The following is a 23,471-nucleotide window of genomic DNA, read 5'->3' on the forward strand; positions in this document are numbered from 1 at the left end:
TTATATTTGGGCTTAATGAGTTGTCAGACAGATGGTTTGCACTGAAATAATTTTGAAGAATACTGTGGTGTGATCCAGATATGCAAATAACACACGTGTAACGAACCTGTTGCATTTTTGTGTTATTTCCAAATCAATATCATGTTCAATCAGTGATAGCACCAACACCTTTCCCCATTTATGCAAATTGGTATTTTAGGATTGTAGCGACACAGTTATCAGTGTGGTGTATTGGTGTCTGTTCTGCGTCTTCTTTGTTGATAACCTTTGACTATGGGTGTGTGTTCTTGTTGGAATGCAGTGTGGGCTCTGGAGTTAGCTGACACCACAAACTTCCAAGAGCCCCCAGTAATCACAAATCAAGCAAGGTACGAAGGAACAGGAACCAGCTTATTGTCAATAGTGCATGGGCCTAACACCCTGAGTCTCCATTATGACTCAACAGTTTACATTGCATGCATGTGCCATCACAATGGACAAGACTCAGTTGACAGCCGGGAGGCTGTCATCGCCTAGGTTACTCGACGCACCTCAGTTGAGTGATGCTTTTATACCCATGTATAAACAGCTTACATGTATATTATGGATCCCACTGGCCTCGCGTACTTGTAATAAGTTGATACCCCTTAATATAACTAGACACTACCCATTACCTTGTATATGATGGTACCATGAAAACAACGCTATCCATCCTGCTCTCCTTCTGATCTCATGCTGAATCTGGCTCAGAATGTATCTGGTGCTAAGCTGTTATTCTTCTTCGAGTGTCCCCGTGGGTGCTCCACGTTAGGTGTCGGGCTTGCCCCGGCGCCGCAGGTTGGATCTTCCAAGCAGTTTCTGCCGGACCGCGCATGCACCGGTGTGCGCCGCTCCCTTGCGCGCTCTCGGCCACGTGCGCGATCCGGTCCCCGCCAGTTCCTCTTTAACCGCCATCGGCTGCGGACGGAATCCGCTCAGGCTACGGCCAGAGTTAGCGTATTTAACGTTTTTAATTGTTTTAAAGTTTCTTCAGTCTTAGATTTAGTTAGTCGGCTGTTGTTTTCAAAAAAAAAAACAAAACAAAGAAAGGAAAGGAATTCAAAGCTTCCAATCCTAGTAACAAGCGGAGCACCGGAGGCCAGGAGCCTAGGGCCATTAGCCCTCCTGCCGCGGCAGGCTTTATCTGAGAGGGGAACAAGCACAGAGAAGGTGCTGAGTACCCTATTAACAACTCAAAGACTCACCACAATGTCCTCTTCAGGATTCAAGAAGTGTGAGTTGTGCCGCGAGGTGATGCCAGAGTCTGATGGGCACAGTCAGTGCATAAGGTGCTTGGGGGAATCCCATGTCATTCAGAAATGTTCCTTCTGCGCCAAGTTAACAGCCAGAGCAAGGAAGGACAGGGAAATGCGGCTGAAAATGCTGCTGTTCAACAAGGCCCTCCAGCCAGACATGCCGGAGCGGCCGCAGCAGGAGGGACCCTCCGGGGCCCATAAAAGGAAAGCCGCGTCCCTAACCCCATCAGCGCAAAAACGGAGGAAAATTTCCCCAACCCGATCCCTGCCGGCAGCAACAGCGAGCGGGACGGATGGAGCGCACAGCCCCCAGCCACAGCTATGGCTGATCGACGGCGGCACGGAGACACACGTGGCGGAGGTTCAGCCTCCGATGATCAAAGAGCTGCCCCGCACTGCAGGCAGGGCGGCGGCCAAGAAAGCGCCAGAACCAGCGGCACCGCAAACAGCGACACCGACCCCCGGGGAACCGGCGGCGCAGAGCGCACAGGCACGCGGCCTGCAGGCACCGGGGCAGACCGCCCGTGCGGCACCGCTGAGGAGCGTGCCGAGCGCGGTGCAGACTACGGGGCCGAGATCCCCGACGCGTCGGGGGGCGGAGCCACCCCCACAGGGGAGGGGAAAGGCAGCACAGAAAACATGGCACCACAGTCCCTCTCCATACAGGTCTGCAGAGCTGCTTTCTCTGAGCCCTCCGCTTGTGCTGCGGACTCCAACGAGAAGGCAGGGGTCACCCCTAACCTATCCGGAGCCCCCATCTCCATTTCTACAGCCAGCCTCCCTATGGCTTGGACCACCTTCGCCCTTCTTGGGCTTTGAGCCACTTAAGTACTATCACAGATCGGTCTCTCCAGTGTCCCAGGGCTCCAGAAGATCTCGCTTCCCCAGACGTAGGGGGTATGCACCAAGGGAGTGGTCCAGGTCACCATCCCAGGAGCAGTGCCCGTGTTGCCATGGTCGCCCCTATCATGCTGGGCATAGACACCATAGGCATACTACCAGGGACAGATCTCCACAGACGGTTCCGTATCTCCGAGGGCAATCGCGAACGGGGACAGAGACTCAGATATCTCAGGGGGAGTTGGTTCTGGAACCCCGGGATTTTCCCTCGCAAGCTTCTAGCGAGCGGATGTACCACCGTCAACAGGACCCGGAGGGGTCCAGAGAGGCGTACCCTAGTGGTTCCTCGTTGTCCTTCCCGGATGAGGCTATGGCCCCGGGGGACGTCCATCCTCCGGACGATCTCAAACAGTTCCAAGAGCTGTTTGAAAGGGTGGCCTTCACGCAAGGCATCCAGACAGCAGAGGTGCAAGAGAAGCACCATAAGCTCCTTAAAAATCTGAGACCTCCGGCCTCCTCTAAAATAGCCATACTGCTTGACGAAGCAATATTGGAGTCCGCCACCACGATATGGCAGACCACTGCGACTATTCCGCCTGTCCACAAGAGAGCGGACAAGAAATACTTCGTGCCGGCGAAGGGCATGGAGTTCCTATTCAGCCACCCGCAACCAAATTCTCTGGTGGTAGAATCGTCTCAACAGAGATCAAAAACGTCTCAGTTCAAAACAGGGGGAACGGACAAAGATGCCAAGAAACTAGAGCTGTTCGGCAGAAAGGTCTACTCCTCCTCCACCCTACTGTTGAGAATGGCGAATTACGCAGCGCATCTAGCGAACCACAATTTTGACAACTACTCTAGCTTAACCTCCCTCATGGACTCGCTTCCAGAGGACAAGAAGCCTGTGCTCAAGGCTGTCGTGCAAGAAGGCTATGCGGCCTCGAGGACGGGAGTTCAGATCTCCCTAGTTGTAGCGGATACGGCAGCACGCTCAACAGCTACGGCAGTGGTCATGAGCAGGGAGTCCTGGCTCCAGACATCGGGTATCCCGAGGGATCTGCAGGCGAAGATTGTTGATCTCCCCTTTGACACGCAGAAGCTGTTTGCAGTATCAACCACAGCGTCCCCAGTACCACAGGGGCTACAAGCAAGGGCGACATCAACAGCACCAACAGTACAGAACTCCCAGGCGACGTTCTCAACAGAGCCATGCGTCCTCGGGGCAGGGCCAAAGGCCACAAGTTTGACACACAGCTCGAGGGCTGTACTATCGCTACCATCGTGCAATGTCATCTGAAGCTACTCTTCCGCCATCGCCTCCGACCATTCTACGACCGGTGGCAAAAGATCACCACAGACAAATGCGTACTGGAGATCATGGCCACGGGTTACGCGATTCCCTTCCAGTCGCTCCCACCGCCATGACCTCCACCCAGACCCCACCTAAAGGACGCCTCCCACGAAGCGAGACTCAAGCAGGAGGTAGGCCATCTTATGCTTATAGGGGCAGTGGAAAGAGTGCCGGAGCAACTCCGCGGGAAAGGGTTCTACTCAAGATACTTGCTCACAGAGAAAAAGACAGGAGGCTGGAGGCCCAGCCTAGATCTTCGAGGCCTCAATCGGTACTTGCGCAAGCAACGCTTTCGGATGATCACAGTCGCCTCTATACTTACGGCACTGGACGATGGAGATTGGTTCGCAGCCCTCGACTTACAAGACGCGTATTTCCACATAACTATTCACCCGGCTCACAGGCGTTTTCTCCGGGTTATGGTAGGCAAAGACCATTTTCAGTACAAGGTTCTGCCGTTCGGCCTCTCCTCGGCCCCCAGAGTCTTCACCAAGACCTTAGCAGTGGTGTCAGCCTACCTGCACAGACAGGGGGTGTTTATATTCCCATATCTGGGGGGAAAAAAAAAAAAAGACTGCCTACTGAAAGGGGCCTCGAAGGAGGAGGTACTTCGCGTGATATGCGTCACAGCAGACACGTTCTCTTCGATGGGCCTGGTTATCAATCTGGCAAAATCAAAGATAGACCCCGCACAGGACATAGAGTTCATAGGGGCACGTATAAATTCCATCACAGCAAGGGTTTATCTACCAGATGCCCGCTTTCACGCCATTGGTTCCCTCGTGCAAGTCATCACCTTCAGCCCTACGGTGCCGGTTCTGACGTGCTTACAGCTGCTGGGCCACATGGCAGCAGCAATGTTTGTGGTACAGAACGCCCGATTGCATAAGTGCAGCATGCAGCACTGGCTGGCGAGCGTCTACAAACCGGCAGCACACACTGTCCACAGGGTGGTGTCGCCCACGACAGAGGTGCGCAGATCCCTGCAATGGTGGGTGAACCCGAAGAACATGCTAACAGGGGTGCCCTTTCACCAACCACAAATATCGGTTTTTCTCACTACCGACGCCTCCCACATAGGGTGGGGAGCACACATGGGTGAAAAGGTGACACAAAGACTGTGGTCCTCCACGGAACAGTCGCTGCACATAAATATACTGGAGCTCAGAGCAGTGTTCAACGCCTGCAGACACTTTCGAGACCATATACGAGGCAAGTAGTCGGGATCAGTACAGACAATACCTCCACCATGTTTTATATAAATCGGCAAGGAGGAGCTCGGTCCCGTGCCTTATGTGCGGAAGCAGTCCGATTGTGGAACTGGTGCATCGCCAACAATATAACCTTGAAAGCCTCGTATTTACCAGGCGCTCACAATGTGAAGGCAGACCAGCTGAGCAGGCGCTTCACACACACACACACATACACACGAGTGGCAGATCCATTCCGATCTGCTACGACCGATTTTTCACGCATGGGGTTTTCCCCAGGTAGACCTGTTTGCCCCTAAACACAACAAGAAGTGCCCATGGTTCTGCTCCAGGGCAGGACTGGGACAGGGGTCCTTGGGGGACGCATTCGCGATCTCGTGGAGGGGCCCCCTGCTCTACGCCTTTACTCCCACAGTGCTTATCCACAAAGTCTTGCAGAAAGCCAGGAGAGAGAGAGCCCGAATGATTCTAGTAGTCCCAACGTGGGATCGACAGCAATGGTTCCCCTTACTCCTACGCATGTCGGACCGTCCACTGATGCCCTTCCCGGTGGCGCCGGATCTGCTCAGGCAGCCCAGGGGTCCATAGTGCATCCACACCCCCAAGGCCTGCGACTGCAAGCATGGTTAATCCATGGCTCAGCTCCCTAGAGAGCACGCGTACGGAGGGAGTGCAACAAGTCCTAGAAAGTAGCAGGAGGACTTCCACCCGGAAGCCCTATAAGCAAAAATGGACTCGATTCACTGCATGGTGTTCTACCAAGCAATTAGGCCCCCTTGCTGCGCATATACCTGTAATACTAGAGTATTTACTGGACCTCAAGAGAGGCGGACTCTTCCTATCCTCGTTGAAGGGTCCACCTTGCCGCTATATCGGCTTTCAGACATGAAGAGGAAGGGCACACGGTGTTTGCCCATCCCATGGTTACCAGGTTCCTCAAAGGGCTGGTAAACCTATACCCCCCTCGGAAACCGCTTCCGCCTTCGTGGAGCTTGGACCTGGTGCTTAATGCGCTAACGGGACCACCGTTTGAACCGTTAGCCACGGTTTCCCTCCGTCTCCTTACGATAAAGACTACCTTCCTTCTTGCATTCACGTCAGCTCGCAGGGTGAGCGAGCTTGCGGCAGTCATGCCAACACCACCCTGCACAGTAATTTCCAAGGAGGCGGTAACCTTACGGCTGCATCCAGCCTTTGTTCCCAAAGTTTCTTCAGAGTTTCATATTAACGAACCTATAGTTTTACCCTCGTTATCCAAAGCCTCATAACTCCAACAAAGAGGCGCGCCTACACCTCCTGGACGTGAGGAGGGCGCTGGCTTTCTATATAGATAGGACTAAGTCCTTCCGGAAAACGGATAGACTCCTGTCTCTCTCACTCCCAAATCAAAAGGAGAAGGTCTCTCTTCTCAGAGAATCTCGAAGCACATTGTATCCTGCACAAAAATGTGCTACGAACTCAACAAGATTCCTTTACTGGCCACACCCAGGGCTCACTCCACTAGGGCGGTGGCGGCATCAACAGCCTTTTTCAAGGGCGTTGCGCTAAAAGACATTTGCAGAGCGGCAACCTGGTCATCCTATGACACCTTCGCCAAGCACTACGTCCTTCACAGGGTATTCCAAGAGGATACCCAGCTCTCGACAGCGGTCCTCTCGGGGACAAGCTGCACATGATCCGATTACCCACCTCCTATTTTGGGTTACTGCTGGGTAGTCACCTAACGTGGAGCACCCACGGGGACACTCGAAGAAGAAAGAGAAGTTACTCACCGTAGTAACGGTGGTTCTTCGAGATGTGTCCCCGTGGGTACTCCACCACCCGCCCATCCTCCCCTCTTCGGATCCCTGTTTAGTGTTTTGCAGGAGCATCCGAGGCGGTTGGTCAAGGAACTGGCTTGGACCGGATCGCGCATGTGGCCGGGAGCGCGCAAGGGAGCGGCGCACACCGGCGCATGCGCGGTCCGGCAGAAACTGCTTGAAAGATCCGACCTGTGGCGCCGGGGCGAGCCCAACACCTAACGTGGAGCACCCACGGGGACACATCTCGAAGAACCACCATTACTACGGTGAGTAACTTCTCTTTTTGCAGCCCTTGCCAGATTCCTCTGAGCAGGACCCACAGCTTTGCTTTTTGCTTTAGTTTTGCTGTATGTTATAGTTAACTCCTTGTGCTGTTCAGGCCCTAGGCCTTAGCCTTAGACCAAGCCTAATTGTCAGGCCCTCTCTTTACTACAAGGATAATCTAAGAAACACCATTATCTTTCTTTGTGACAGTAGGATATGCTTAGGGTCACCCCATCCTTCCCGGGTGAATCCCTTGTCTATGTTGGGGAAATCCATGTTGTTTATCATGACTGGTTTCATTTTGTCACTGCGGTACAGCCTGTGTCACAACCCTGCTTGCTGCGCCAGTTCTGTTAGCCGGTGGCCAGGTAATGTGCGGTGAGGTACTCCCCTGGCTCCTAAGCAACCCAGTTTTTTTACTGTTAGAGCAGGCAGCTCCTAGCACACTCACCCATGGCCAGGCTGTAGTAACAAAACGGTTAAAGTTCTTTTTGTTGTGCCGGCTGTGTTGCAGTGACAAAAGGGTTAACAGCAGGGTCAGGCTCAGAGATTAACTAGTTACAAGTTTATTAAGCTACAGTTATAAGCGTGTGGTTACAAAGGCTATTGTTTACTTCTTATATGCTAGCAAAGTACAGGTGTTAACAAGTTACGTTACAATCCAATACAAAGATATCTGTTACCATCTAACACAATGATATCTTGACACAATGACATCTAGTTACAGAGCTCTAATTCTTTAGCTGTGCACAAAAAAGTCGGAGACCTAGCATGGGTGTATCTTACCCTCTCTGCATCTCTCGATACCAGCGTAGCCAAGCTGGATCGGTCACTCAATTCCACGGAAAGACGAATACGAGGTTGGGCGTCCCCGGTTGTGGACCTTGGGAGGCAATCACCTGACCCGACCAGCAGGTAGTTGGTGGAATGCACTCAAAGTTAGAGTTCTGCTGGGCCCATCTTTTATACCCCTCTGGTTTACGTATTCTCTTTCTTATCTATGGTGGCAGATCATACTGGTCTGTCTTTGTGATGCCAGTTTGTTACAAGGGCATTTCTTACTTAATTTGCACTTGTAAGACAGGAGATAAGCAATTTGAGAGTACAGGACATTCTTTCTGTGCGGGCGGGGCACTTCCCCTTCTGGGATGGTTGTGTGTGTGCGCATCATATCGATCAATGCCAGCTGGGGTGATTTCTGAGGGTTCCCCCCCTCTCTCTTGTTGACAGTCTGGCCTGTTAGCTTTCCATCTGTACTTTCTGCTTCTCAGGGTCACGATAAGCTAGCATATCTGGGCCTCAATGAGGGCATCAAAGACTGTGCTGTCAGCAGCCGTTTCCGTGCCCTGTGTGCTCCTCAGTGGCGGGGGGGCAGCGAGCAAGCTGGCTTGTAAGGGGGAGACTCTGTCTGGCTACAGATATATGCTGTTTTTTCATGTGTACTTTTAAAAAAGTTAGAATTACAGACAGTTATTTTTCTGTTTAGTGTTAATGCTATATATACGCTACTTTTGCACCCATAGAAGAGTATTCTGTTAAAAGGAAAATGAAGTTATTTTGTTATTACCAGCACACATACCACGTGTGTCTACTTAGAAGACGTGAGCTCTCGCAGTATCTATTATGCTGGAGGCATAGGCAGTTTTCTCTCTTTAAGAGTCTGCAGCATTACAAATGTATTTTAATTCCAGCTAATGCTTACTGACAACTCATACCAATGGATTAATGTTGTAAATCTCTGCCACCTACTTCATAAGGTATAAAGTAGCTCTTGTTTCTGAGCAAACTCTGCTACTGACTTCTGAACAGCAGAGAAACTTCTAGATGCCTGAAATGGATGAAAATTCCCAAGAAATAACCTATTTAATCCAAGTATTATTTTGTCATAGGTATATCTAACGACTGTCTACATATTATTTTTATATACAGGTTGAACCTCTCTCATGCAGCACTCTCGGGATATAACCAGAGCCAAAAGAGGGAATTTTCAGGATCACGACTGGTCAATATTGTCTAGCAGCACTACCACCACTTCTGCTTACTGGGCTCTTAGAAGGCATTTAGGGGTAAATTACAGCTAAATAACAGCACCAAACTCAGCTAGCCAGGACTGGTGACTATAAAGAAGCTTTATGGAAGCAGAGGAAACTTCACCACACCCATGATAAGTGGTTATATGGCTAACTAAAATTATGCTGCAAAGGGTCCTGTGGCACCTTATAGACTAACAGAAAAATTTTGAGCATGAGCTTTCGTGAGCACAGACTCACTTCACCAGATGCTGGTCTGTGCTCACGAAAGCTCATGCTCAAAACTTTTCTGTTAGGCTATAAGGTGCCACAGGACCCTTTGTTGCTGTAACAAATCCAGACTAACACGGCTACCCCTCCGATACTTAAAATTATGCTGATTATGGATGTTGATGGACTAGAGAGGTTCAATCTGCATTACCTTTTTAAATGTAACTGTATCTATTATGTCCTTCCAACTTCGCAGCTCATATAAAATGTCTAATTGATGTCTTACATTTAAAAAGTCTTTTCAAGATACTATGGGATTTACAATTCATTAGTAATTGCTTAATGGGCAAAGTACAGGCTGGTAGAAAAGAAGAAATAGGGGGAAGAAATTAAATATTGTATAAATTGACTTATTGTTTTCCAAGTAATAAAAAACAATTATCTTTTATTTTATTTATTGCTTAAGTTATTGCTTGGTAACCTGGCATAAATGTCTATGGCCCAAAGTTTCTACTCCTACCTTTAGCTCTAATGTTAATTTTCGCCTTTAAGACAGTGCTTTTTTTGGGTGCTGGTAACTTGCTGGTACTGACAGCCACAGCCATGGGATTGGCTTGCGGGAGGGAGCGTGGAGCTGGCTGAGTACTGGCAGCTCTTCCCCTCCCCGCAAAAGACACTACATTAATCTATCCTATATTATTCAGGAATAAATTTATTTCCTTTTATGGGAGAAGGATAAGATTGTTCAGGACCCATTTTTTATCAAGGCACATTTCTGGACCACGATTCTTCAGCTGTAGGCTCTGTCCCCAATCTCTCCCATTGTTCCAGTCTCAGGTGATGTGAGAAGGGCCTCTCTATGGATTTGGGAGGAGCCAAGATACTCCACTGACTCAATAGGCCACATCATTTTAAGTGTGCATGTGCATGTTTTCTATATGGCTAAAGAGAACTTGATTCCTTCAATTTGCTTAGCAAAGACTGAGAAGTCAGAGGGTCAATCTGTAAAGTTATTTCACCATTAAACAATTAGTTTTTGAAAACATTCACTACAGAGTGGTATTTCAGAAGCCAGAATTTCCCTCAACATGTACATTAGGAAAGTTGTGGCAATTATTGTTAAATACTGGCTTTTAAATCGGGATAGGGACCTTATTATAGTAGGCACTATATAAATATGTAGAATGACACTCTCCCTGTTCTGAAAGGCTTGTAATCTGCTTTTAAGGGAAGTACAACATGCTAGTGTAGCACCCACCTTGAAGGAAGTGGGGTGAATAACAGTGATAGAAATCTATCATTACTCAGATTATACACACAAGTAGATTAATTTTATTGGTAAAAAATTCTGTTATATAAAACAAAATGTGTATCACTTATCGCATAGACAACACATCTAACGAGGAAGAAGTTAGCAATATCTGATGGCTATTGCTCAGTTCAAAACCACTGAACCAAAACTGTACTGTTTTCTTTCAGACTGTTCTGTGTGGTATGTTAGAAGCTTTAAAATCGATTAGTTTTGTTTTTTAAATTGCAACATAAGCTAAAGGACAATAGTGCTACCCTGAAGAAAGTTCCAAGGTGATTGATGCCTGGAACCTTAGTTCTGCATGCGAAGAGGTTATGGCCATAAGAACGTGGTACAGGTTGAACATCTCTAATCTGGAACACTCTCATCTTGTAAACTCTGTAATCTGGCATGATTTTATTTAGTTTATCATGGGTGTGGCCAAGTTTCCCATAGTCCCATAAGGTTTGTTTCCAGCAACTAGTACCTGGTTGCTCAATGTTCTGTGCTGTTATTTATCTGTAATTTACTCTTATATGCCTTCTAAGAGTCCAGTAAGCATTGGATGTGTTGGTAATACTGTTAGCTGTTATTAACTTTGCATGGTCTGGCAAATTCTCTCCTCTGGCTCTGGTCAGGTCCCGATGGTCCGGATTAGAGAGGTTCAGCCTGTATTAGAAGCAGGAAACCTAACAGACAAGAGTATTTGTTTATTACGCAACCAATTTATACATATATCAGATTGCGATGATCAGGGTTTCTTTAAATCTTATTAATAAAAACCAGCAAAAGAAGAACTGTCTAGGATTCTGACCTGCTTTATAGTTTACCAAATTATTTGGAGCATAATGTTTCACATTAATCTAAGGTGATATATAAAAGAAATATAAAGGTTGGAGGTCTAACTTGTGATATTACATGGTAAATATGCTGAAATTCTGAATGCAAATCCTGGGATATCAATAAATTTAGTGTCAAAGAATGAGAAAATAATTGTTTTTATTCAAGGTACTTTTGTTTAAAGAATTTTACTAAGTAATAGTTTGTAGTAGTAGTAGTACTATTTCGTTCTCTTTAGGCATACACAAAACATTCATGCTTAAAATTAACTGGCCTATTGAGTCAGTGCAGTATCTTGGCTCCTCCCCAAACTCATAGAGAAGCCCTTCTCAAGTTGCCTATCATTACTCAGTCTTGTTGTATTGCTTAAGGAGATGTTTAGTTATGGTTTTCATTTTTATTATATTTTGTTTTATACCTTTTCTATCAACATTTTAATAAGTAATATATTGCATGCCTTTATCGGAAAAGCTAGAGTATGACAAAATTGATATCTGTTGTGCCCTAAGTCGCATCCAACATATATCTCTGAACATTGTCGTATGGTTAGTTAATGTTTATGAGTAATACAGAAGGAGCTTTCTGGTCTGTGTCACCAAGGCCACTTTTATCATGTTTCTAAAAGCTTCATCATAGGTGTGAACCAGTCAACAATAATAAATTCTATGTGACTTTATTTGGAGAAGCATCCTTTATTGAAATGTAGAACACAATGCAGAAAGAACTAAAGAACTATATCTGTACATCACAAGCTATAGTAATTGCACTAAAGAATTCCGAAAGCAGCTCTTTTGGAAAATTATCCAGCCTTGATTTAAAAATTATTGGTGATGGAGACTCCGCAGTAACAGCTCGTAAATTGATCCAAAGGGTAATGATCATTTTCACTGTTAAAAATGAACACTTTATTTGTGGTCTGAATTTGTCTAGCTTCAACTTCTAGACATTGCATTGTGTTATAACTTTCACTGCTAGATTGAAGAGCCCGTTATTAAATATTTGTTCTCCATGTAGGTATTTAGAATGTAATCAAGTCACTCCTTAAACTTTTGAGACTATCACTTAAAGTTGAGAAAACATGCCTCATAACTCTTCTTTGTATCCACTCCAATTTATCAATGCTGTTGAATTTTGGGCATGAAAACTGGGTAAAATATCCAGCAGTGCCAAATATAGAGGCAGCATCAGTGCCAAATATAGAGATAAAATAGCTTCTCTACTACTCAAGAGTCTCCCATTGATGCAGCCCAGGATTGCATAAATTATTTTGGCCAGGGCATCACAATGGGAGCTTGTGTAAGCTGATTATCTATTATGGCCCCCAAAACCATTTCAGAATTACTACTTCCCAGGATGAAATTCTCAGGCATGGTCTACATTCTTCTTTTCTAAACATTTAGGCTACGTCTACACGTGCAGCCAATTTCGATGAATAACGTCTACACGTCCTCCAGGGCCGGCAACGTCGATGTTCAACTTCGACGTTGCTCAGCCCAACATCGAAATAGGCGCAGCAAGGGAACGTCTACACGTCAAAGTAGCACACATCGAAATAGGGATGCCAGGCACAGCTGCAGACAGGGTCACAGGGCGGACTCAACAGCCAGCTGCTCCCTTAAAGGGCCCCTCCCAGACACAGTTGCACTAAACAACACAAGATACACAGAGCTGACAACTGGTTGCAGACCCTGTGCCTGCAGCATAGATCCCCAGCTGCCGCAGAAGCAGCCAGAAGCCCTGGGCTAAGGGCTGCTGCCCACGGTGACCATAGAGCCCCACAGGGGCTGGAGAGAGAGCATCTCTCAACCCCCCAGCTGATGGCCGCCATGGAGGACCCAGCAATTTCGACATTGTGGGACGCGGATCGTCTACACGGTCCCTACTTCGACGTTGAACGTCGAAGTAGGGCGCTATTCCTATCTCCTCATGAGGTTAGCGACTTCGACGTCTTGCCGCCTAACATCGAAGTTGGTGCCGCTACTTCGAAGTAGCGTGCACGTGTAGACGCAGCTTTAGTCATGTTAAAATGCATATTGTTTGCACTAGGATGTGAGGCTCTTAACCCACCTCTGTATGGCCACCATACAATGCTACATCCTCATCTTCAATGGCATCTTTGTGACATTGTTTGATCTGCAGTATCCCAGGCTTCAAATGTTGCCAAACCCCTCCAGTGTCTCCTCCCTTGAGCTGGTTCAGTGTGAACCATTGTTAGAGCAGATCTGTTGGCTCCCCTCTCTCTTCCTTTTCCTCCTCACCAGATATTTGGGGTGCTGGATTCTGCCTCTCCTGTGCCTGAAGGTCTCATGTGGTGAATTGTTTAGACATTCTAGTTTTGTTTTGGAGTATACTTAAAAGTTGGTGAGCCTTCTCTGGTCTGCTGCTCCAGGGAGGGTAGCTATCCCTATGAAATTAAGCACTCATGGAACCCACAGTGTCTTTGTGACTTCCAGTGAACTTCCATACTGATAAAAGCTACTATGTCACTGTGTAGATATTAGAGTACTTCTGCTCACATCTAGCCTCTAACTCTCTTGCTGTGATGGTGGCAAATGAGGGACTTTGTCTTTATGTATGAATTTGTAAGAGCTTAGGCTTGATGAGAAGAAAGATTATTCAGTCTTGCACATTGCTTATCAGCAGCCACTATTATGTAAGTATGACTTGATAACTTGAGAGACTAAGTCCAAATTTACTGAAAAGTCTGGAGAATATTGTCAACTTAAGAATACTAACACGTGGGTAACTCTGCTTTTAATATTTTCTGGTAAGTAGAGGTTTTTCCCCCCTTTGGTACTAACTCATTTGATCATTAGTTTGTATCTCTATTTAATTTAGTATCCTGGATTTTTAACTCACTGCTGTGCTTCAGTGGAACTTACCCTGTAAGTGTAAGCCCATGTCTAGGCTGCAGAGGTCTCAGAAGAGGTCTGCCACATCCAACCAATGCCTCTGCTTTTCTGAGACCACTGTCAGACTACCTTTCCCCATAGTGTAGTCTAAACCATAGTCAGGTGAGCAGGAGTGTAGCTCCTGCTCTGGGCTCCACTAGGTTCTCTTCCTGTATCTAGTGCCTTAATAAGTTACAGAGGCCTTACTTACTCTTTCCTACACAATTCTTCCTCTGGGCTGCTACCTGGAGCCTTATATCCAACTTCTTTACTTCCAGTCTTGTTGTTTTGTGAGAGAGTCCTGGATCCATCTCAGTTAAGAAATGTATCTGATGTCTCATTTCCAGAATGATCCTTTACTGCTTGTATGTTAAATATGTGCCACATCAAAACCCATGGTTTAGGGTACTCTTCACCATATACAAGTGTAAAAATAGATGAAAATTGAACAATGAAAGGAATACTGCCAGTTCATTATTTGCTTAGTTTTCATTTGATCGGTCAGATCACTCTTTATTGGATAGATTTTTTCCCATCAGGTAATGAAAACAACGTAGAGATCCAAGATTTTAAGGCTAACCACCACACAACAGCTTGCCTAAGGAGACAATAAAATATTAACGCTTGTGTCAGGAGAATAATAAAAATATTACTAGAGGACTGTGCAACCTGTTCCCCAGCAAAAGGTATAAACAAAACATAGGATCTTTAGCCTCAGACTATGACAGGAAAGGATATTTGTGGTTTCTAAAGAGGAATGGGAGTGAAAGTGTTTGTAGATGGAAGAATGAAATAGTTCTCAATATATTTGTCATGCCAGTGGTAGTGATAATGCAGTTGTTTTGAGATTCTTGTTTTCAAATGGCTGTTGAGCCTTGTCTTATTTATTGTTTATTTAAAAATATATTGGAAGAAGGAAGAAGCCCTATCATTTATATGAAATACTAAATTTTATTCTTGCCTGTGTGTATCAAGATTTGTAGCTGGTAATGTTTTATTGATCCTCTGAAAAGAGCAGTACACTCCGTAGTTAGTAGTACTAATATACCTTTACTGTAGTCCAGAAAGCTGATAATTTCAAGTGTTAACATATTAACATAATATGGTATTTGTTATACCATATTTACCACTTACACAAGGTATGTAAAAATAACTGAATCCAGAGGTACATAGCATGCAGTGAATTTTGGAAACAGTTTAAGGGTCAGTACTATCTGTATGTCGTTTAGGCAGTAGCTCTCAGTTGTTTCAGCGAACAGTTTAAAAATTCTTCCTGTTCTTCCTTACCTCCCTAATTCTTTGTGCACGGGAGGTCTGTCTGTGTGAAGACTTCAGAATTAGAATTGGGTCTCAGGCACCTCTCCCTTGGATTTTAGCGTAAGTTTTGTCTCAGACAAGGTTGCCAAGTAAGTCCTATTATATAAATTTCTTTTTTTTTAATTTTAGGCGATCATGCTCCTAACTGAACTGATCAGGGAAAACTTCAGGAACAGCAAATTGAAACAATGTCTTTTACCTGCCCTTGGGGAGGTGCTTTACCTTGTAGCCAGTCACGTAAGTCTACACTATCTTTGCCTATCTTTTTAGTGTTTCAAATCCTTTTCAACAGTAAGGTAAACATCTTATGTGGGTATTCTTGGCATTAGTGCCCTCAAGAGCATACCTTAATATGTTCGAGTGCTGATATCAAATGTGCAGGGGATTTTCAAGTCTTGTAAAATCCCAGTTGATAGTGCTTGTGTGTTCATTGTCTCTTTCATATTAGCTACTGCCATTAGGAGAGGGAAACTCTTGTTTGGAGAAAAATATGTAACTTCTAAGGGCCCATGGAATTTTTTGGTTGCCATTTTATATTCTCTCTCTACATCATGAATTTCCAGGACATATCATAGAAGTTTTAACATCTTTGTGTAAATTTCTTGTACATTTTCCCTGTAAATTTTTCTCTGACCCCTTTCCTCAGTTATTCCAGTTTACTCTTCTCAGTATTCCGTTATTTCTAAAAATGTTTGTGCTATCTGAAAGAGGCATTTTTAAACTCACATGAAGCATTTAAGGCTTCCAGTTCATGTGATGGTGTGTCCCCTGCCTTAGAAGGAAAAGGGGAATCCAGAGTGGTGGTAGCAGGATATGAAATGTTTTCATGGAACAGTGGCAGTTCCTGTAACCTCATAGAACAATCTTACTTTTACTGGGCCACTGGTGCTGTATGCACAATAGAAAATAGTTCTTTAGAAGTTTTCCATACATTTTCAATGTGGTGGATGAGGGTTTACTTAAAACAAAACCAAATCAGCCCTATAAATCATTAGAAGATTTTTTTCCATATGTTACTCCTTACACAATTACTGATTTCCCTCTGTACTTAGAATCATCTGAGAATAGAATTCTCTGCCCATGAAGGATGTTTTAAGACAAACAGGCCTTTCTGTGTGATCTCACTGTAGATGAATTTGCACACTTGTTGACAGTTTAACTAGCGATGTACATGAATCAGTGTTGCCCTGCATCTGGCATGTTATATAGCAAATGAGTACATAGCTGAGATTTTTATAGCGCAAATACCAAGAAATACAGAATTAAATGTGTTATGGTCCTCTCTACTGTACCCCTCCCATGCATTGAGATAGTGCAGACAGAATTGTAGGATTTTGCTCTTATTGCCCAAGCTGTGTTTTTCAAAACTTATCAGAACAGAGACTATCTTTAAGTTTGAATGCGTAGGTTTTGCCTTGCCCTTTCTGCTGAGACTCAGTATGGGTTTCAGTTCTTAGTTTCTTTTTTATGGGAACCCCTTTTAATGTAAAGACTTCTTGTATGTGAATTGAACTGAAACCAAGTAATTTCAAATGATAAATTTGATAATTACTGATGTGGGCTGTACTTGGACCATTGCCCTTAAAAGCAAAAGGCACAATCTTCTTCACCAATCATTATCTGCTGTAACATTGTCTAGACAGTAATAACTTCTGTAGAAAGAGAAACACTATTAATAAGAACCAAAGATAGCATTTTCTACAGACTCACAATGCTGCTTTTTTCTTTACCATTTAAAATCAGGGGGTTTTTTTCTGATGAACTGTAGATCACTTCAGATTAAAAGGATATTGCATGTTTTTCTTTGTGTTCTTTGAGGCACTGCAATAACAGCATCATCTAGGGGTTTCAAATGTTACTATATTAATTTCATGAGGGCAAGAGACCATAATGAGGATTTAAAGTGGACATGAACATTTGGTAACTCCAGTTACAATTGGCATACACACCAATATTCACATTTTTCCTTCTTAGCCCACATGCATGTTCTTTAATAAAGGATGTGGTATAGAACTACAGTACATTAATGTGAAGTAGGTACTTCTGAGAGCAAATTAGTGGGATCTACATATCCCTCTAGAATGCTTGATTTTGTACCATATAGACAAGTCCTTATTCCTCCTATCGAATTACAATCCATACTCTGTTTGAACTTGATTTGACTGTAATGTGAAGTTAGTGCTTATTTTTCCCTATTCACTTGTGCAGTGGCTGGGGACAGGCAACTGTGGTTAAAACCCAGCATATCCGTGTTTTGCACCCTTTCATGTTTTGCAGTATTTCTTTGACGTTGGGAGTTATTTTGAGCATTTAATCTCCTATTTTTGTTTAACAATATCACGAAGAAAAAAATGTAAATGATGAATATCTCTACATAAGTATCTGCAGATATATTAAGCAAAAAGCTGGGGCAAGAACATCATAGCCCAGGGTTAGATATTCATGGCTGGTGTTAAATTGAATCTCCCCTGGTTACACCATGTATCCTTTTTGCATGTGTCAATTCCAAGGAAAATTACACCATATTTCTTAATTGTTAGTTGGTGTAGAGCTCAAAGGAAATTAGACATTGATTAAAAACTCAGTTTCTCTGTGATGCCCTGTGCAATCAACTTAAACTTATTCTCCCTATGAATGAAACAAGATTTAAGCAATTATCAGTTTGCAATAAAAGAAATTATGTATTTGATTTTTGATTCGCGTTGTACATATGTGTTTCTCTCAAAGGAAAATATATGGAAAGCAATTCATTAATGGAGTTTCTTCAGCTAGTATGTTAATGCAGTGGTGATGTTGAACTATATAGAATCACAAAGTCAGAAGATGCAGAAAATTAACATTTTTTTCTGCAACATTAATCTGATCACTTTGAGCATCCTGTGCTTTTTATAGTATACAGTACATTAAGCCATTATTCTCTAGTTTTCCCTTCAAATATTTGTTTGTTTTTCTTCAGTTAACATATGTATGATATTAACCATTTAAAATCTGTTGGATGTATTTTCATGGCTAAGATGATTTTTGAATTAAAGGGTTAATATCACTTGTGCTGTTAGCTTCATTGCTGATCCTTCCACTTCATTATAGGAAGAAAAAAAGGAGCACCCCAGAGAATGTTGGGTTGTTCCCTTGGCTGCTTACACAGTGCTAATGAGGTGCCTTCGGGAAGGGGTAAGGATTTTTATTGTCCTCTGTTGAATTTTTCCATTGTAATAACCCTTCAGGCATTGTGAGAGGATTGTAGCCTAAAGCATTGCAGTGCATTGTCAATGAAGTATTGTTCCTGAATTTAAATAATCATATGACCATGACTTGTACAGTAGTAGCTGATTGAAAAGATGAAGTAGCTTTCTCTGTATACTCAACATTTTTAAATTATTAGTTTATTTTGATTATAAAAGAATTACTGTGATGTAAATGTGTAATTTATGCATGTCGTAGGTTTCTTTTGAAGAGTGTTTGTAGAACTAGTACAGTTCCTGCTACAGTATATTTTTGCACAGATCTTAGTTTCTGCCAGTCTCATAAAAAATGGGTATACGATGCTCTAAATACTCCATCTTCTCAGGTCATCAGTGTCCAGTGAGGCCCAAAAGTGAGAAACTTGAAACACTTTTTTTTTTTGCTATGTGTTATTTGTCTTTTGCTTAATTTCTATTGTGATGACTTTTAAAAAAGGGAAGAAAACTACATTTAAGGTCCCTGATCGCAAAATGAAAAATAACTCATATAAGGTTGACATTTACTATTTGTTTAAGACTAATTGCTCAGGGGAAAGCCAGAGGCTGAAAACATTCTTTACTGAAGGGGAAAAATCAAGATAAACACTTTTTTCTTTTGAGGTCTTTATTGCTTACAGATTATACTTAACAGAGGAAGTCTCCAGCGGCATAGAAAATTTCCAGATCATCAAGTGACCAGGAATACACAACTGATTTGGTTTTTGGACTCTTTCCAGCCAGTAGTAAAAGATACATAGTAAGCTGTCATTCCAAGACATGGTTGTCATAAACCATGTAAATGTCATCTTAGCAAAGGGAGACTTCTTGCTATCTTTGGATATCCACGGCATAGAAACAAAACAGAGACATTCAAGGGAATGTTACCCCAGGGGGATTCTGCACCATTATGAAACGCAGAATTTTGCAGAAATTAACATTTGTGCATACAAAATTTCTTTTCCACCCTGTAAGTGGGCTGCAGTGCAGATAGCCATCAGTAGATGCCTCTGAATCCAGCAATGCCTAGAATGCACAAAGAAGACACTGCTGGTGGGATGGGACTAGTGCTAGAGGGCTCTTGGCAGTTGTGCTTCCCAGAATGCCCTGAACAAAGGAGAGGATGGCATGCAGGAAACTCCATGCAAGCCTAGGACTGGAAGCATCAGGCTGTTTTTACCTCTAGATTCTTGGGCTGTGATGGGAGATGAGCGTAGCAGAGGTGGGTGTCTGGGATTGGGAGCCCCAAAACTAGTCTGTGGGGAGAACAGAGTGGTTGTGGGGGTCTCCTCAACCCACCAGCAAAATCTCTCACTTTCCATTGTCTGTTCTTGTGTGCTGCCACCGCGCCCCATGAAAATCCCTCAGTTCCTATTGGCCAAAAACTATCCAATGGGAACGGAGACTTTGCTGGGGGTGGGGGAAGCATCCAGAATTCTCCTTCCTCCCCAGCCATAGGTATCTTTCCTGCCTCTGACTGAGTGCCTCTGCAGATCAGGCCTTATATCTTTCAGTGATCTTTTGTCAAATTATTTGAAATCTAAGAAAAGAGAGAAAGTGTACAGCTTTTTAAAATATTGCTGTACTAGCACAGTGACATGGTGTTGCTTGTGTCCTTAAGCAGGGGCTCAGGGCAGGGGATTGAGGATGTACGGGGTGGAGGAACTGGCGGCAGATGGCCACATTGCTCTGGGTGGAGGCTCGCAAGAAGCGTACCTGCCCCCCTGCTATCCCAATGGTGTTATAGCTGTCCTAATCTATATCTGCCCCCTTTTGCTTCCCCTTGTGGCCAGGACATAGTATAACTTTTAACATCTCCCCCGCCCTTCCTGCTTTCTGTTTTATGAAAGACAATCACATTCCAGTCACACCCCATTGTCCTGGCAAAACCAAACCCTTACCTTGCTGTAAGTTAGCATAAGAGGAGATTGTGTGCCAAGTTTGTGGTCTTAGCTCTTGGGGTGCGTCTGCACTTGCATTCCTCTTTCGAAAGAGGTAAGCAAATTAGGTAAACTGAAAATGCAAATGATGCATAAAATTGCATATTGGCACCTCATTTGCATATTCTAATTTCAGAAGAGCTCCTTTTGAAAGAAGAAAGCCAGTGTAGACGCTGTCCTTTCAAAAGTAAACCCCATCTTCAAAAGAATCCTTCTTCTCTTTATTTAATGGGAAGAAGGATTCTTTTCAAGATGGGGTTTACTTTCGAAAGGACAGCGTCTACACTGGTTTTCTTCTTTCGAAAGAACTCTTTTGAAATTAGAATATACAAATGAGTTGTCAAATATGCAAATGCGCACATTTGCATTTTCAGTTACCTAATTTGCATACATCTTTCGAAAGAGGAATGCAAGTGTAGACGCACCCTTAATGTTTAGGAAGAGTTCTTGAACACATGGACAGACTCACTTGCTCACTCACAGACAAACTCTCTCAAATACATAGTAGATAAATGCTGTTTATGGTTCATAATAGTGGCAGGTTAACTGGTGTAGAGAAGCTCTTTAATCATATGTTGAGGGTCCATTACTTTCAACTAATTTTGGCTTATCTCCTGATAACATGACAAGATGAATCCTTCAGTTAATGCCAAATATTAGTTTAGCTCAGGCTTTCTTTCCCAAGAGTTAATTAAGCAGAAAATGTTACAAGGCTTGTTGATACAGTTTTTGAGAACAGGTCTCAGAGGACCTACGGGAGCCAGTCCCAGGTGGCAGCAAATTGATTTAATCTGAGAGCCTCATTGCATTTATATAACACTGTGTAAAATACATGACACTCTTCCAGCCAAGATGCTAGAATGACTTTGGATACCTGGCACTGGGCATGACTCATCTCAGCACTAACGGATATGTAGAAGAAAATTTTACACTTTGAGGGGAAAATCCTTGCTAAGGGTAGCTAAAACTGTACGTGGATGTTGTTGAGGCTCTGTTAGCATTCATAATAACCAATGTCTGCTGCATAATGCTTTGGTTATGATTTATCTGTGGTATTATAATGCATTTATTAAATCTGTTGCCCATTTCAAGCAGCACAGGAGCTGCAGTTTGTGTGCCTAATTATTGGTATATAGGAAAGAACTAATACTATTGTTGATCTTTTGAATATGTACAGTACCTATTGTAAATTCATGGGGTATTTTTCACCTGAGAGATTCAGAAAATTATTTAAACTCAACTTTAAAGGAAATGATAAATCAATTTTTAAATTTGCAAGAAGGTATCTGAGAAGAGTCAAGAATCTTAATTTTGATAAATGTGCACTTGTATATGAGTTTCAAAAGTTGTTTACTGCATACTATGCAGTCTAACAAAACTTTTGCAATGACTGAGGGACCTCCTGCTGGGGGATGTAGGTCCCCACCTCCAGCTGGTGGCACAGGCCCGAGTTCCTAAAAACCCGGGTGTCGTGGGTGCTGCCAGGCCAGCCAAAATATATGTCCAGGAAGCAGCACCGGCTGTCTACCATGGCCTGGAGGACCACCGAGTAGTAGCCCTTCCTGTTCAGGAAGCATCCTCTGCTGTGCTCCAGGGTGCAGATGGGCATATGGGTCCCATCCAGTGCCCCAAAGCTGGCAAACCCCACGATGGCTGCATCCAGGTCCCTGAGCCACATGAGCCTGTGGAGCAGCAGAGTGTTCAGCATGCGGACCACCTGTGGGGGAGGACATGCACACCCATGAGGGGTGTGCAGGGTATGCCTGGCCCTCCCCCGGGGTCCCTCCTCCACCTGGGATCTTCCCCTCCCCCCAGCGTCCTGGCTCCCCCTGGGCGCCCCCTTTCCCCCGGGGTCTCCCTTCCCCCTGGGTCCCCTTACCTCCATGATGACAGCCCCGATGGTAGCCTTGCCCTACGGATCGGTGGCTGTCTGGAGTGGCCGGCTTGCAGACAGCGATGCCGACCCGTTTCTCGACAGTGAGGGCATGCCGCAAGGGGGTGTCCTGGTGCTGCAGGGCAGGGGTGAGCCACCGGCAGAGCTCGAGGAATGTCTGCCGGCTCATCCGGAAATTCCGGAGCCAGCAGTCGTTGTCCCACTCCCCAAGCACCAGCCACTCCCACCACTCTGTGCTGGTGGGGCACCTCCATAGCTGGTGGTGCACACGGCGTGGGGAGGCTGGGAGGGCTACATGGTGGTATGGGGCGGCTCCTTCATCCCCTGAGCAGGACAGCTCATCTTCCAGGAGAAGCTGGATGGCCTCCTCCATGGCACCGAGCAGGGTGGCCACTGCCCCGGGGGTGGCCCTGTGGGCTTCTGGCTGCTGCTGCTGCTGGGGGTCCATGCTGCGTGCACAGGGTCTGTGAGTGGTTGTGGGCTCTGCTGACCTGTGCTGTGCAGGCCGAGGGTGCCTGGGAGGGGCCCTTTAAGGGAGCGGCTTGCTGTTGTCCCGGAAGGGCTAGTACGCCCTGTGACCCTGTCCACAGGCTTTCCAAGCCTCCTTATTCCGATTGGGGTTGCTTTTGTGTGTAGATGATCCCCTGCAGGGCCTATTTCGATTTAGTGCTTTCCTACGTCAACGTTGAATGTAGACGGCGCCAGCCCTGGAGGATGTGTGGATGCTACGCGTTGAAATAGCTTATTTTGATTTTGCAACGTCGAAGTAAGCTATTTTGATGTAGTATCCCAGTGTAGACGTAGCTTATGAGTGGCTTGTTCACTTGCACATCTGCTAATGTGAAATATGCCATAAAGTTCCAGTAATGCTCCTCTGCCCAGTACATTGGTTAAACAGAACTGTGTCTACACAAAAGAATAAACGGACATAGGAGAGCACGTCAACCTTTCTGAACACTCAGTAACAGACTTGAAAGTTCACAAATAAGCTCTAAGTCACGTAGTGCCTTGAAGACAACCAATTCATTAGGCCATGAGCTTTTGTGGGTGAGACCCACTTGAAAGTTGCCATACTTGAGCAAAAAAACTTCAAAAACA

At 44.8% G+C, this 23,471-nt stretch overlaps 1 protein-coding gene across 3 annotated transcripts in view; it reads left to right on the forward strand.

Moving 5' to 3' along the window:
• Positions 1–23,471, forward strand: part of ULK4 (unc-51 like kinase 4) — a 460,156-nt gene that overhangs the window by 89,815 nt on the left and 346,870 nt on the right. For all 3 annotated transcript variants that reach the window (XM_074988237.1, XM_074988236.1, XM_074988238.1), the window contains 2 exons: positions 15,451–15,558; positions 18,409–18,492. In XM_074988237.1, coding sequence (XP_074844338.1) covers positions 15,451–15,558; positions 18,409–18,492 — 192 coding nt within the window. The remainder of the gene's footprint in view (positions 1–15,450; positions 15,559–18,408; positions 18,493–23,471) is intronic.

This window comes from Carettochelys insculpta, chromosome 2 (assembly GCF_033958435.1).
Source record: "Carettochelys insculpta isolate YL-2023 chromosome 2, ASM3395843v1, whole genome shotgun sequence".
NCBI lineage: Eukaryota > Metazoa > Chordata > Testudines > Carettochelyidae > Carettochelys > Carettochelys insculpta.